We start from the raw sequence: 15,583 nt of genomic DNA, 5'->3' as shown, positions 1-15,583 counted from the left end.
TATACTGGCGTTTTGATCACCCGGTATATATGAAAAGTTACAAAAAGCTGTATCACTGTTTACTCTGATATACACTTAAAAGTGGGATCTACGGCGGTGTGCTTTAGGCCCTTATGGAACTCAGCGCCTCATTTGTATATTGGTCAAATGACCATGTTGGTAAACATTAATACTTTAATCATTTCCACCAACGGCATTTTGTGTTCGGAGTTGATTATTTACTGTGCGGGAATCGGCTTTCGTGTGAAGTGTAAACATGAACTATGCTGAATCTGTTTTAAATGCTAACAGAAATGTTAGCTGTGAGGACGGGTCGGCCGGCCGGAGTGGCCGAGCGGTTCTAGGCGCTACAGTCTGGAACCGCGCGACCGCTACGGTCGCAGGTTCGAATCCTGCCTCGGGCATGGATGTGTGTGATGTCCTTAGGTTAGTTAGGTGTAAGTAGTTCTAAGTTCTAGGGGACTGATGACCACACCAGTTAAGTCCCATGGTGCTGAGAGCCATTTGAACCATTTTGAACCATTATTACTGTTGCTATTGTTATTGGCAGTGGCTGTAGTTGTATAAACTTATTGATTAGTATAACTGTTAAACAGCAGACACCATTAATTTCACTCTCTCAAATTTGTTCGAATCTAAAAATATGTGAAAACCCAGAATGCTTACTCACGATCCGCCACTGCTCCTGTATACTGGAACGATAAAAGAACGGCTCAAAATGGCTCTGAGTACTATGGGACTCAACTGCTGAGGTCATTAGTCCCCTAGAACTTAGAACTAGTTAAACCTAAGGACATCACAAACATCCATGCCCGAGGCAGGATTCGAACCTGCGACCGTAGCGGTCTTGCGGTTCCAGACTGCAGCGCCTTTAACCGCACGGCCACTTCGGCCGGCTTAAAAGAACGGACTCGCAGAATTACAGACCAATATCCTTAAAATTGGTTTGCTGCAGAATTCTAGAACATATTCTGAATTCGATTATAATATATTTTCTAGAGACCTAAAAGCTTATAGACCGAAAAGCTTATGTAAACGAATTAGCACGGTTTCACAAAGCATCGCTCGTGTGAAACTTAGCTTTCCCTTTTCTCACATGATATACTGCGAACATTAGATGAAGCCAACAGGCATATTCCGCATTCCTGAATTTCGGAAAAGCATTTCACACGGTGCCCCACTGCAGACTGTTAACGAAGGAACGACCATATGAAACAGGTTCCCAGAGAAGTGACACGAAGACTTCTTAAAGAATACAATTCAGTATGATGTCCTCGACGGCGTGTGTTCATTAGTGACGAGAGTATCTTCAGGACTGCCCCAAGGTATTGTGACAGCACCGCTATTATTTTCTTTATGTATAAATGATCTGACGGACAGTGTGGGCAGCAACCTGCGCTTGTTTACTGATGATGCTTTGGTGTATGGTAAGAGGTCGAAGATGACTGGCTGTAGGATGTTACAAGATGAAGCACACAAAATTTCTAGCTGGTGTGATGAATTATTAGTGTTCTGCTTGACACAGCCACGTCGTTTAAATACCTGGGCATAACATTGCAGAGCGATATGAAATGGAAGGAACAGTCGAAGACTGTGCTAGAGAAGACGAATAGTTGACTTCGGTTTATCGGAAGAATCTTTAGGAAGGTCTGGCTCGTCTGTAAAGGAAACCACAAGCGGGACGCGATTGCGACGTTCTGTATTTTTGAGTACTGTTCGAGTGCTTGGAATCCACACCAGGTCGGATAAAAGGTAGGCACAGAAGGAATTCAGAGGCAGGCTGCCACATTTGTTAGCGGTAGGTGCGAAACGTACGCGAGTCTGACTGAGATGCTTCGGAAACTCAAATGGGAATCCCTGGAGAGAACACTACGTTCTTTTCGGGGAACACTGTTGATAAAATTTAGAGAATCGACATTTAGAGCTGACTGAAAAACGATCGTACTGCCCCCCCCCCCCCCACCCCCATACATTTCGTATAAGGGCCACTTAGATAACATACGAGAAATCAGTGCTCATACAGCGGGATACAGATGGCCGTTTTTCCCTCGCTGTGCTTGCAAATTGAACGGGAAAGGAAATGACTAGTAGTGGTACCATACAGTGTCTTGAAGAATGCACGTAGATGTAGATATGTGATAATGCAATTTCATATCCTTACTATTAGTTATAATAGCTACCTGTACGATTTGATTAATTTTAGTTGTGCGTCATTGACGCTAAATGTATATGTCGTGTGACTAGGGCCTCCCATCGGGTACACCGTTCGCCGGGCGCAAGTCTTTCGATTTGACGCCACTTCCGCGACTTGCGCGTCGATGGGGATGAGATGATGATGATGATCAGAACAAAACACAACACCCAGTCCCTGAGCGGAGAAATTCTGCGACCCAGCCGGGAATCGAAACTGGGCCCTTAGGATTGACATTCTGTCGCGCTGACCACTCAACTACCGTGGACGGACGTCATTGACACTGTAATCGTGGGGCACTACGTTTTTGCCTCTCGGGAAGTGCAAAAGTTTACTTTTCTGAAACTTTAAAGCAAGTGGCCGATCTTTGCACAACTTCCAAATTTTAACAGGATCGGGCTACACGCTTTTGCAGACAGTAATTCGTTACAGAGAACTGTTTGAATTGTAAACATTCTGAGATTATCATTAATATTGTGTGCCAGGTCGTTAATGTACGGCATGACTTGCAAGGATGCCAACACAGTTTCCTGGGCTCGCCTGAAGTCACTTCATCTGTCGACGACTCTACATCTGCGTTCTTTCCACCACGAAATCGTCAGTCTAGACACAAATTTCGCTTCATACACCATACGAATGTACGTCAAACATTGGTGTTGTACAGAGTCATATATTTTGCGGGAGTCAAGAAATACGGTAGCCACCTGTGTGGCTTGATCCTTGGCCTTGAATGTGAATGCAGAGAGAGCTGTAATAGTGCGTCAGCGGTTCATTTGTGTCGTGTAGTCCCTCGCCGTCTTCATGGCGAGAGAGAAATTGCGCACTGTCGTGTAGTAGATATAAAATACAAGGTGCGAATGTCACAGATAATAATGGAAGCAGGAGTTACAGACAAAAAACTGTTATTAGTGTTCCAAGTGAGCACCACTAGCTACAATGTACTTCTGACATCGGTTGTAAAACTGTTGCAAACTGTCAGCAAACGTTTCTTGTGGAATCGTTAGAAGCACCGCGGTCACGCTTGCTGGATAGTCGCACCATTACGGGAGACGAGACCGGGTGCTACGAATACAAGGCAGAGACCAAGCGACAGTCATTGGCATGTTGTTAATCGTCTTTCCCGCATCCCTGCGGTTAACAAGTCTTTGCTGTCGAAAAAGGCGATGAACCTTGGATTTTGTGAGCTGACTTTTTTTGGGAGGCGACGCAGACGATGGTCACTATGCCATTGGCTGTTACTTGGTCTCCGGGTCGTATTGGTAGCACCACGTCTGACCTCTCGTAATGATGCGATGTCCATCAACAATGACCGCAGTGCTTCAAGAGATTCCAGAAGAAACCTTTGCCAAAGCTGTTTTGTTTGCAGCTCTTGTTTCCATTGTTTTCTGAGACCATTCAACGATCTTTTCAGGCGCACCTTGCATTTAAGCACTAGAGCCTGGGGACTAATGTCGAGCGTCCTCGTTCCAAAAACAATAATAACAACAACAATGTACACCTGCTAATAGGCCGGCCGGAGTGGCCGAGCGGTTAAAGGCGTTACAGTCTGGAACCGCACGACCGCTACGGTCGCAGGTTCGAATCCTGCCTCGGGCATGGATGTGTGTGATGTCCTTAGGTTAGTTAGGTTTAAGTAGTTCTAAGTTCTGGGGGACTTATGACCACAGCAGTTGAGTCCCATAGTGCTCAGAGCCATTTGAACCATTTGAACCTGCTAATAGGCACGCATGTTGTGTAAATTGAAGGTGTAGAGCGGAAGGAAGGAAAGGTATGAGGGATCACTGCCGTCAGCTGTATCTGGGCATTTCGCGGGATCAGCGGCAACGAGTGAAAATGCGTACCTGGACCGGGCTTCGAACCCGGGATTTCCTAGTTAGTAGGCAGGTGCGTTAACCACTGCGCCATCCGGAACACAGCGTTACCACACCTGCGCGGACTATCTCGGCACACGTGACGACCTATTTACATACACATCGAGCGCTATCTATATGCAGGCACGCATATTATGGTTAGAGTTTGCGTGCCTGTTATCCAGTCTTTTGAAAATGACTTGATACGATCTTGGGTAGGAACATTGGGAGGCACGGGGGAGAAATTTCATGTCTCGCTCAGAACACACACTTAAGCGTGCATTTAATCCAAGTTACTGAAATTCGCAAAATACAAGACGAACAGAAATGGAACTGGCGTCAGTGTCCTCTGGAAGAACTGCACTAAGTCCACACTTTAGTTTTATTTGCCATATAATATTTGTAAGATGATATATTGAAAGTTTACGAAAATGCATTTCCTAACGGTTTTAGCGAACTTTCGACACGCGGGAAACATTTTTGTTATTGAATGAAGGAGAACTCATTTTGTGGACAAAATCTTAAGATACATCGAATTTTTAATTTTTATTTGCTTGCTACGGAACAGAACTCTATCGTAGATCTTCAACACGAGATAATTTATCTTAAACTGACGCACAATAATTCGCTTGTGCCTCAAAAGATGAGCAGTCACCTGTTCGGTCTGATTTGGAAAACACACCAATTTTTATAATTAACGCGTTATTATGTTTTGTGAAATAAATTCATCCTTATTTGTAACATAAAAAATAAGATAGTGGTTGTTAATCGAAGTCAGGAAGCTTATAAGTTTGAAAGAAAAGACAGTAGTGATACACAATACATTTGCCCAGTATTTAAACTGTTGTTGTATAAATAGTGAGAGAGATCTCTTTTGCGGAATTATGATTGTGTTCCTGAAATAAACTTCATTCGGACTCAGTTGTCGATAGCAGCCTTCTTAGTAAGAACTTAACAAAATATTCTTTTGGTGTGCAGGTACTTAAAACTACACACACCAAAAAATGCAGTTCAATCCACCTATGCATCGTTTCTCTGATGACAATGGAAAATCTATGCTGAAATTACTCTTGTAGCTATTACACATACTAGAAATGATACTGTTACCACGGTTATTTAATGACTTGATCATTTTCGTTACCGAATTTTCAACAATAACATCATCCTCCCATGCTTTTCCCAGGAAGCGGTGTGGATGACTGAAGGCTTCCTTCCACTCTTTAGAGATTAATTTTCTGACAGCTTCGTTGCTGAGAGCCTCGACTGCAGAGTACGTTTTTGATTATTGCAAACAACGTAACCTTTAGTTTGGGTCCATTTCAATTCTGTTGGGTTGAAGTGACAGTGATAAGGTGTCATTCTAATGTCCTCATGCTCTCGATAGATCGATTTCGTATAAGGAGAGCTGTTGTTTATGGAGAAATATTGCACCATAATCTTCGACCTTAGCTTTATCACTTAATTCTACGCTGAAGCGAATCACCTCCCCGTTTCGCTTTTCCACGTTAGGCGTTTTGTCAAGGACCTTGGAATCAAGAATAATCGATGACAGTGTAGATGCGTAAGCCCAAACTGACACAGTAAGCCAATACCCTGGGCGAGAGAGCGATGTCGAGCTTTTCTGCTCAACAAAATCTCCGCGCAACGATCGGTTCCGCAGGACGAGGCTTCCTGAAGCTTGTTGTAGGCGGTAAGTGTTTCAGTGGTGGGTAAAAGCGTGGTAGCTTCTGTCGTGTGAGAATAGCCGGATGCGTGCCATGTCTTTCTCAGAGCCTCTCGCCATTACTTTCTTCATACATGTCAATCTTAAAGTAACCTTGAACATAGTGGATTGTTCACGAGTTCTTTCGTAGTATAACATGTCCTTGAAGTGTATCAGTATGGACGTCTTTTGCAGGGAAATAGGAGATGATGCGGACACTTGAGTGCCACGTATCACCTCCCCGTTTCGCTTTTCCACGTTAGGCGTTTTGTCAAGGACCTTGGAATCAAGAATAATCGATGACAGTGTAGATGCGTAAGCCCAAACTGACACAGTAAGCCAATACCCTGGGCGAGAGAGCGATGTCGAGCTTTTCTGCTCAACAAAATCTCCGCGCAACGATCGGTTCCGCAGGACGAGGCTTCCTGAAGCTTGTTGTAGGCGGTAAGTGTTTCAGTGGTGGGTAAAAGCGTGGTAGCTTCTGTCGTGTGAGAATAGCCGGATGCGTGCCATGTCTTTCTCAGAGCCTATCGCCATTACTTTCTTCATACATGTCAATCTTAAAGTAACCTTGAACATAGTGGATTGTTCACGAGTTCTTTCGTAGTATAACATGTCCTTGAAGTGTATCAGTATGGACGTCTTTTGCAGGGAAATAGGAGATGATGCGGACACTTGAGTGCCACGTATCGTCGCGCTTGTTTTCAGGTGTTTCCCGTACAGTGTGTAAACTTTTAGATGGCAGACCTCTCCCTAGTCCTGAATCGGTAGAAGTCGGTAAACGTCGGTAGGCACGCAGTTTCGACTGCTGCCAACATTACGTAGCTGACTGTGTTGTACAAGGTAACCATTGTCGTCTGCTTCGTTATTGTTTTGCGCTGCACTGTTCTGCGTGTTTTTATTGTGCAGTCGTGCTAAACATTATCAAAATGAGTGAAGAGGCAGTTGCTGGCCCATCTCAGGAGTCGCAAACAATACCTACCGGTAGGCCTACGGTTAGAAGGAAAACCAGTATTACGTAGCGATGCTCGCAAAATTATCGGACGAATGGTTTGTGAGCGCATAGTAGACAAACATGCATACATTCATTTATATATATATATATATATATATTAATGTACATGACGATTTCAGTTTCGTTTACGAACAACATTTAAAGCGAGCTTTACTTCCAAGCCTTTCGTCTGCTTTCGCGCGCAATTTGTAGTGCCAGCACTGCAACTGGTAGGCGTGCCTTGTCCCCCCCCCCCCCCCCCCCCCCCCGCCCCACAACGGCTCCTCTCCCCTCGCCAGCCGATGCTTACTTTTTCCTCTCCCCTCACAACTCTGCCGTCTTACAGTTAACACACTGTACGTTGAATCCCATGACACGGAAAAGAGGCTTCCACTACACGCTGCCTGCTGCGGGACTTGCAGCGCCGTATTTGTAGGCTGCCCGCAACACAAACCCGATGTCCGGGAAGTCGGCTTTAGCTGCGCGTGTCTGCAACTGATCCTACAAGTGAATGGCATTCCATCATTCCATTCTGGTGCAAGACCTCACTGTCTATAGAAAGGGCAGTGCAGACAAGACATATGCTATCGCCGTTGGAAAGTCTTTTATCCACAAATTCGTATTTACTTTCCGTCCATTAAGAACGTTCAGACCGATAATAAAGCACATCTTAATAAGACTGGCGTGTACTGCATCTACCAACTTCAAATGATGTTACATGGTGAGTGCAGCTTTGAAATACAGGTATAGAAATTGGCAGTCACCTACAGTATGTAACATATATCGGCAGACGCGTCATTACACCTTGACAATAAGTTCCTTGAAATGTACCCTATCTGACTGGTTGCACAGCTGAAGGCTTCGCCCAAGCTTTCACAACACGCCTTAACATATCCTGCGGAATGGCGCTCATTTCACAGCGAATGACAGTCTAAAATTCGTCAGCTGCAGTAAACGATTGGCAGAAACCCTTTCCTTCACATAACTCTCAAGAAACTAATCCGAAGCTGGTCACCCACGGGAACGGGATGACTGCATTATATTGTTAAACCGAAATATCGCACGATTTGGAAACGTTTGTCAAAGTGTAGCTGTACCTTGGCGTGTCCGCCTGGTCAGCTGAGTGGTAACGTGCTCGCTTCCCCTGCAAGCGGGTCCGAGTTCGATTGCCGGCCGGGCAGGAGATTTTCTCCGCTAGGAGACTGGGTGTTGTGTTGTCATCATTCCATCCTCATCGCCGGCGCGCAAGTCGCCCAATGTGGCGTCGAATGAAATAAGACTTGCACTTCGCGGCCGAAATTCCCCGAGTAGGAGCCTCCCGGCTAACGATGCCATACGCTCATTTCTATTTTTTGTGCCTTGGCGTGCTATGTGAGGCGTTGTATCATCCTGCTAAAAGCAAGTCGCTTATTCAAGAACCCTCCTCTTACAAAACAAAAATAAGAAAATTACGCAACTTTTGCTGTAGCGGTTTGCATTCACTGTTGCTACAAGTCTGGCGTTATCGTCACAAAACAATTACGAGAAAATTTTGGTTCATCGGAGATCATCAGTGGTTAGAGAACACTGATTCTCGGTTAACCATTGTAAGAATGTCAGTGCATTGGAGAGTCTGTTTCTACTGTCAGTGTTCCCAGCTCTTGAATCAGCTGCAATTTATATGGATGAAACTTTGTAAGGTAATGACGAGTCGTGGATATTCAAAACATCTAATAAACGCGATAAGAAGTATGTATCGAACACGATTATCGTTGTAGATGTCAACTGAAAAATGATTAAGATACTACTAACAAAGGAGTACGAGAAGGCTGCTGTATATCCCCAAGTACGTTTAACATTCACATACATAAAATAATGCACATATGGAAAACAGGACTTCAAAAAGGTTTATACCTATGCAGGACGATTCTTTTAAGTAACTTACTATATGCTGACGACGCAGTGATCCCAACACATTAAGAAGAGTATGTTCAGAAACGAATTTACATTCTGAAACAAATAAGTGGGAAATTTGACATGGAGATATCGACAGAAAAGACTTATACGGTGGCCATCATGGGGAAAGAACGCATTAGACCCAAAATGATGGTAGGTCAACAGATTTTAGAGCAAGTAAACCACTTCACTACCTAGGACGTGAGTTGACATATGGCTACAGCAAAGATATACAAATTAAGCTTAATAAATTTAGGCAGGTTTGCGGAACAGTTAACAGAAACCTTAAAAACAAAACTAGGGAAGATACTCAAATTAAATTCTACAAAACAACTGCAGTCCCCACACTGCCCTCCGGCAGCGAGAGCTGGGTGGTTAGCAAAAAGCAAGAATGCCATATTCAGGCACAAGAAACGAAATTCATGAGTTAAAGGCTGCACAGTAGAAGACAGACTAAAGAATCAAGATAGTAGAGAAAAACTAAAAATTTTAAAAAAATGTTCAAATGGCTCTGAGCACTATGAGACTTAACATCTGAGGTCATCAGTCCCCTAGAACTTCAGAACTACGTAAATATAACTACCCTAAGGACATCACACACATCCATGCCCGAGGCAGGATTCGAACCTGCGACCGTAGCGGTCGTGCGGTTCCAGACTGTAGCGCCTAGAACCGCTCGGCCACTCCGGCCGGCTAAAAATTTTTAGTCTACATGATAAAATTGTAGAGTATAGGAGAAAATAGAACGAACACCTGGAACGAATGGAGAGTGACAGATTCCCCTTAAAGGCTAGAAAATAGAAGTGCCAAGGAAGAAGCGATAGAGGAAGATCCCGGCAACGAACGTCAGAATTGGCTTTCTGGATTAAAGGAAGACTTAGCCTCCGTGACAAACATGCGGAGTCAGGGTAACAGCAGACCAATAAACCCAGCAGTTCAACACGTCCCTATATTTTAATTTGAGCGTTTCTTCCAGTATGTATAATTATTTTAGCTGTGGGTGCCCCATTTGTAAAACTGTTTGACATTTCTGCTTTTAAACCTTTCGGGATGCTAGATCGTGGTCCAAGAAACTCTTCTGTTCCTGAAGTTTCGTCCAGGACTACGCTGGACATCCTCAGAGGCGCTCCTCCGCTGAGTCTTGCCGACTGACCGGTCGGACGTCCGAGAGCGACATAAATAAAAGTAGTGTAGGAAAGGGGGCGTGGTCAAAGTAACATGTGATGAGCAGAGATAATGGGAAGGTTTACCAGCAGCTATGTCATCCGATCGTGAAAGCCTTCATTCTATGTTTTCCGTTTATTTAACATAAAATAGGACATATAAATAGGACTTACCTGCGATTTTGTCTAGACGCGTAGGATTTGCGCTGGCCGAGAGATTCACGATAAATGCAAGTAAATAAGGAGCCAATGCCGAAGAGTTAACTTAAACTCTGTCCACAGATCCTAAAGGGCCCATTGGTACCGACCGACCGCCGTGTCATTATCTACCTATGGCATTAAGGGGCGCGGAGCTAGCACACCGCTCTCTCAGCCGTTGTCGGTTTTCGTGACCTGGAACCGCTATTATTTGGTCAAGTAGTTCCTCAGTTGGCTTCACGAGGCTGACGAGAACAACACGGGAAGTGCCGCAAATCGATTTCCCAGAAACTTGGCTCAGTGGAAAAAAAGAGTCCAAATAAGGGACACGTGTCTCGGGTTATCTGTATACAGGGTGGTCCATTGATAGTCACCGGGCCAAATATCTCACGGAATAAGCATCAAACGAAAAAAGCTACAAAGGACGAAAATCGTATAGCTTGAAGGGGGAAACCAGATGGCGCTATGGTTGGCCCGCTAGATGGCGCTGCCATACGTCAAACGGACACCAACTACGTTTTTTAAAATAGGAACCCCCATTTTTTATTACATATTCATATAGTACGTAAAGAAATGTGAATTTTTTAGTTGGACCACTTTTTTCGATTTGTGATAGATGGCGCTGTAATAGTCACAAACGTATAAGAACGTGGTATCACGTAACATTCCGCCAGTGCCGATGGTATTTGCTTCGTGATACATTACCCGTGTTAAAATCGACCGTTTACCAATTGCGGAAAAGGTCGATATCGTGTTGATGTATGGCTATTGTGATCAAAATGCCCAACGGGCGTGTGCTATGTATGCTGTTCGGTATCCTGGACGACATCATCCAAGTGTCCGGACCGTTCGCCGCATAGTTACGTTATTTAAGAAAACAGGAAGTGTTGAGCCACATGTGAAACGTCAACCACGATCTGCAACAAATGATGATGCCCAAGTAGGTGTTCTAGCTGCTGTCGCGGCTAATCCGCACATCAGTAGCAGACAAATTGCGCGAGAATCGGGAATCTCAAAAACGTCGGTGTTGAGAATGCTACATCAACATCGATTGTACCCGTACCATATTTATATGCACCAAGACTTGTTTGGCGACGACTTTGAACGTCGTGTACAGTTCTGCCACTGGACACGAGAGAAATTACGGTATGATGACAGATTTTTTTGCAGCGCCATGTATCGGACCAAACATAGCGCCATCTGGTTTCCCCCTTCAGGGTAGGCAAGTTTCGTTCTTTGTAGTTTTTTCGTTTGACGCTTATTTCGTGAGATATTTGGCTCTGTCACGGTCAATGCACCAGCCTGTATACTTGGCCGTTTCTGAGAAAACGACCATAAACGTTTTCGAAGTGTCTTAGAAGCCTTTTAAGGAGCGGTAATGTCGGCCCCACTGCTTGTGGCTAGCGTCACGACCTCGCACTTTTGCATCCGGTGTTCCAAATCCGATTATTGCTTTCATTTATTTTATTTTATTCAATAATCGAGCAATGTCTGTAGTAGGTTACTACACGATTGTTTCTTATCATATAAGGGATACAAGGGCGTCATGTTAATTGTAAAATTACAATTGGGTTTTAAAATCTCATACATTTATTATATAATATGTGTAACGGTGTTTTTAAATCCTCATATTCTTATATTTCATTCTGATATCAGTTCTTAATTCCTATATATTTTCTTCATGAAGATTTGGTTCAGTCCCGTGGATGATACCGATCGTAGAAACATTTGGAACATAGAAATTCCAAACACGAAGATCACACGAAGGCCGGTTTTGTGTGGCCGAGCGGTTCTAGGCGCTTCAGTCTGGAACCGCGCGACCGCTACGGTCTCAGGTTCGAATCCTGCCTCGGGCATGGATGTGTGTGATCTCCTTAAGTTAGTTAGGTTTAAGTGGTTCTAAGTTCTAGCGGACTGATGACCTCAGATGTTAAGTCCCATAGTGCTCAGAGCCATTTGAAACATTTTGAAGGCCGGTTTTGCACAGCAACATTTCTTCGTATGTATCTCACTCGGTAAATAAACGTCGATAATAGTGCTGGAGATTTCACGCTTTGGCAATAATTTCGCTGTAAACAACGGACTACTTTTCGGAAACTGGCGCTTGCAATTGAATCTGGATCATTCACCTTTTTTTTCCACTCACCAGATATAAAATTAGTGCACGAATAAGGGCAACGTCTTTTCGATTTACATTATAAAAATTCGTGTAGTAATTTTCTATGGGCAAGGGCAAATAAATGAAAAAAAATAAAAAAAGTAATCGGGTTTCGTACATGGGGCGCAAACGTGTGACGCTGTGTCACTGGCCACTGTGCCACCGCTTCGGTTGAACTACTTACTCGCTGAAAGGCACATGAAGTACCTCGAAAACTTTGACCGTCGTTTTCTCAGAAACGGTCGAGTGTTTACGGATAACCCGAGACTAGTTTTCGCTTGCAACTTCCTGGCAGATTAAAACTGCGTGCCCGACTGAGACTCGAACTCGGGACCTTTGCCTTTCACGGGCAAGTGCTCTACCAACTGAGCTACCCAAGCACGACTTACGCCCCGTCCTCACAGCTTTACTTCTGCCAGTACCTCGTCTCCTACCTTCCAAAGTTTACAGAAGCTCTCCTGCGAACCTTGCAGAACTAGCACTCCTGAAAGAAAGGATATTGCGGAGACATGGCTTAGCCACAGCCTGGGGGATGTTGCCAGAATGTGATTTTCAGTCTTCAGCGGAGTGTGCGCTGATATGAAACTTCCTGGCAGATTAAAACTGTGTACCGAACCGAAACTCTAACTCAGTTGATAGAGCACTTGCCCGCGAAAGGCAAAGGTCCCGAGTTCGAGTCTCGGTCCGGCACACAGTTTTATTCTGCCAGGAAGTTTCTTATCAGCGCACACTCCGCTACGAAGTGAAAAATCTCATTCTAGTTTTCGGTTATTTTGGCCCCTCTTTCCCGTGAGTGAAGATTCTGGGAAATCGAGCTATGGCACCTGCTGTGTTCTCCTGGTGAGTGCAGCCCGTTTCAGTCCTCCATGGCTGTAACCGGAATTGCCGGCCGCGGTGGTCTCGCGGTTCTAGGCGCTCAGTCCGGAACCACGCGACTGCTACGGTCGCAGGTTCGAATCCTGCCTCGGGCACGGATGTGTGTGATGTCCTTAGGTTAGTTAAGTTTAGGTAGTTCTAAGTTCTAGGGGACTGATGACCAGAGATGTTAAGTCCCATAGTGCTCAGAGCCATTTGAACCATTTTTTTGTAACCGGAATTGGACCAGGGTTGTCTACATGAATGCCAAAGAGTAATCTCTGTAGAACCGAACTGGGATTCCATCCGCACCTGGCGACTTATTTCTTTCCAACTCTTTCGGCTGCCATTCAACGTCAGTGATGCTTGTTTTAACCAGCCTGTAGCGCTGTACTACAGAGCGGTGTGTGTCGGTGCTCGGCAGGCGGGGCGGAGTCGTGGTCGCGGTGCCAGTCGGCGCTGCTGCGGATGTCGTACTGCTCGCGCTGCAGCGGGCTGTCGGCGCAGGCGAAGCCGTGCTCGGGCCTCTGCCTGAACGTGGTGCGCGGCTGTCTGACGCAGCACGCCGCCGAGCTGGACCTGCCGTGGAACGGATACGTGGAGGCCGCGGAGCGCCTCGCGGCCGCCGTGCAGGGACACGCCGCGCTGGAGGACGCGCTGCGCTCCATAGACGCGCACGTCGCCGAGGCCATCATCATCGCCATGGAGACCCGCCCGGGGCTCGACAGGAAGGTGAGCTCCACCACACCCCGTCCCGTCTCTACGTACACTCTCTAGCTCGTTTTCGTGTTGGTCTTCGTTGCTCACTTCTCATTCCCAGTGCTTGACCCTTTACTTGCTCTTATTCTTGCCGCTGTCAGATGTAACACTTCCTGACCTCCTCCGTTCGTTTTGGCGGTTTAAAATCAATAACGACAGAAAGTCATTTGCAGATATTCAGTGTCGGGCATTGCCGTAAACTACGTATGACAAAGAACAAACGGGGAGGCGATTCCATTAACTTTCGGGCATGCGGCCGCGCAAATAAAATTTCCTCCACTGATATTTCGGCCGCTTATCGCCCGGCCATCCTCAGAGTGCGTCACAACACTGAGGACAAAATGCCAAGCGCTGCCTTATATGCTCCACCGCGGCGGTATTGCGCATGCGGGTCACAGATGCTGGTCGGCGGCAGAGACATACGGTTACACATGCACCGCCTGTGGCGAAGGCGTACAGACATTCGATTCGCTTATCGATGTATGATCGGCGGCGGTGACACGATGACGACTTCTATGCAGTTTAATTACTCCAAGAGCCGGAGTCCATGCTTTGTCCAAATAAAAAAAAAAGTGCAAGGTTGGTTCACTTTGTTACATCCACGTCTTCTTTCTGGGAATCTGTCTTCAAGGAAGCTATAGAAATTATATTAGCTAACAATTTAATAATTAGATATAATGGTTTGAATTTGGACAAAGCATGGAATGCGGCTCTTGGAGTTATTAAACTGCAGAGAAGTCGTCATCGTGTCACCGCCGCCGATCATACATCGATAAGCGAATCGAATGTCTGTACGACTTCGCCACAGGCGGCGCATGAGTAAGCGTATGTCTCTGCCGTCGACCACCACCTGTGACCCGCATGCGCAGTACCGCCGCGGTGGAGCATATAAGGCCGCGCTTGGCATCTTGTCGTACCCCACCATAACGTCCACACTTCGCCCTACCTCCTTCATCGCTCCGATAATCCCCTCCCGATTAGTCATGGCGGAGTTGCCATTGGTCACCACCGCCAGATCCCTGTTCGGCTCCAACCTCTTCTTCCGGACCCCACCGAACACCTAATCCTTAGTCTCTTCTTCCCCGGCCTTACCGTCACCTGCGACACCATCTATGTCCGCCCTAACGCCCCTCTTCCCTTCGACTTCCTCTCCCACATTGACCGTACCTTCTCCTCCTACGTGATCGCCGCAGACCTCAATATCCATAGTTGTTCCGCCGCCCAGTTATGGCGGTGGCATCGGTTCCTCTCCTCCCTTCAAGGCGACCTCATTCCCATTCCTCAGCACACCCGTCTCGAATCCAACTCCACTACCGATGTTCTCCTTTCCTCCCCTAACCTCCTTGGCCGCATAACGGTGGATGTCCTGGAGCCTGTTGGTAGCGACCATCTCCCAGTCCTCCTCACCGTTTCAGACGGTCGTCGCCCCCGCCCCGACCCTCGTAATGACCCTCCCCCAAAGTACGTCCATGACTATTCCCGTGCCAACTGGAATGCCTACCGGGATACCCTCTCCTCCCAGGTCGATAGCCACCCCTTCACCTACCACCACCCTGACGATGTAACCCATGCCGCCTCCTTTCTCCAGCAGACCTTGTCTGAGGCCGTGGAGGCCCACGTCCCTACTGTCGCCTTCCACCCCCATCGTCCTACCTTACCCCCACAGGCCGTCCTCCTCCTCCGTGAATCCCGCCGTCTCTACCGTGCATTCCTCCACACGCGTGACCCGGACACACTACGACGCCACCGGCAACTCCAGCGACACATTCGTAATTTGC

The 15,583-nt window shown here is 46.3% G+C and overlaps 1 protein-coding gene across 1 annotated transcript in view; it reads left to right on the top strand.

The window, feature by feature from the left end:
- Positions 1–15,583, top strand: part of LOC124592341 (division abnormally delayed protein-like) — a 610,377-nt gene that overhangs the window by 448,252 nt on the left and 146,542 nt on the right. Inside the window, exon 4 of the mRNA XM_047131825.1 lies at positions 13,471–13,778. Coding sequence (XP_046987781.1) covers positions 13,471–13,778 — 308 coding nt within the window. The remainder of the gene's footprint in view (positions 1–13,470; positions 13,779–15,583) is intronic.

The sequence above is a fragment of the Schistocerca americana genome, chromosome 2 (assembly GCF_021461395.2).
Source record: "Schistocerca americana isolate TAMUIC-IGC-003095 chromosome 2, iqSchAmer2.1, whole genome shotgun sequence".
NCBI classification, from domain to species: Eukaryota; Metazoa; Arthropoda; class Insecta; order Orthoptera; family Acrididae; genus Schistocerca; species Schistocerca americana.
The sequence above is the reverse complement of the archived record's forward strand: the minus strand, read 5'-3'. Positions and strand labels throughout refer to the sequence as shown.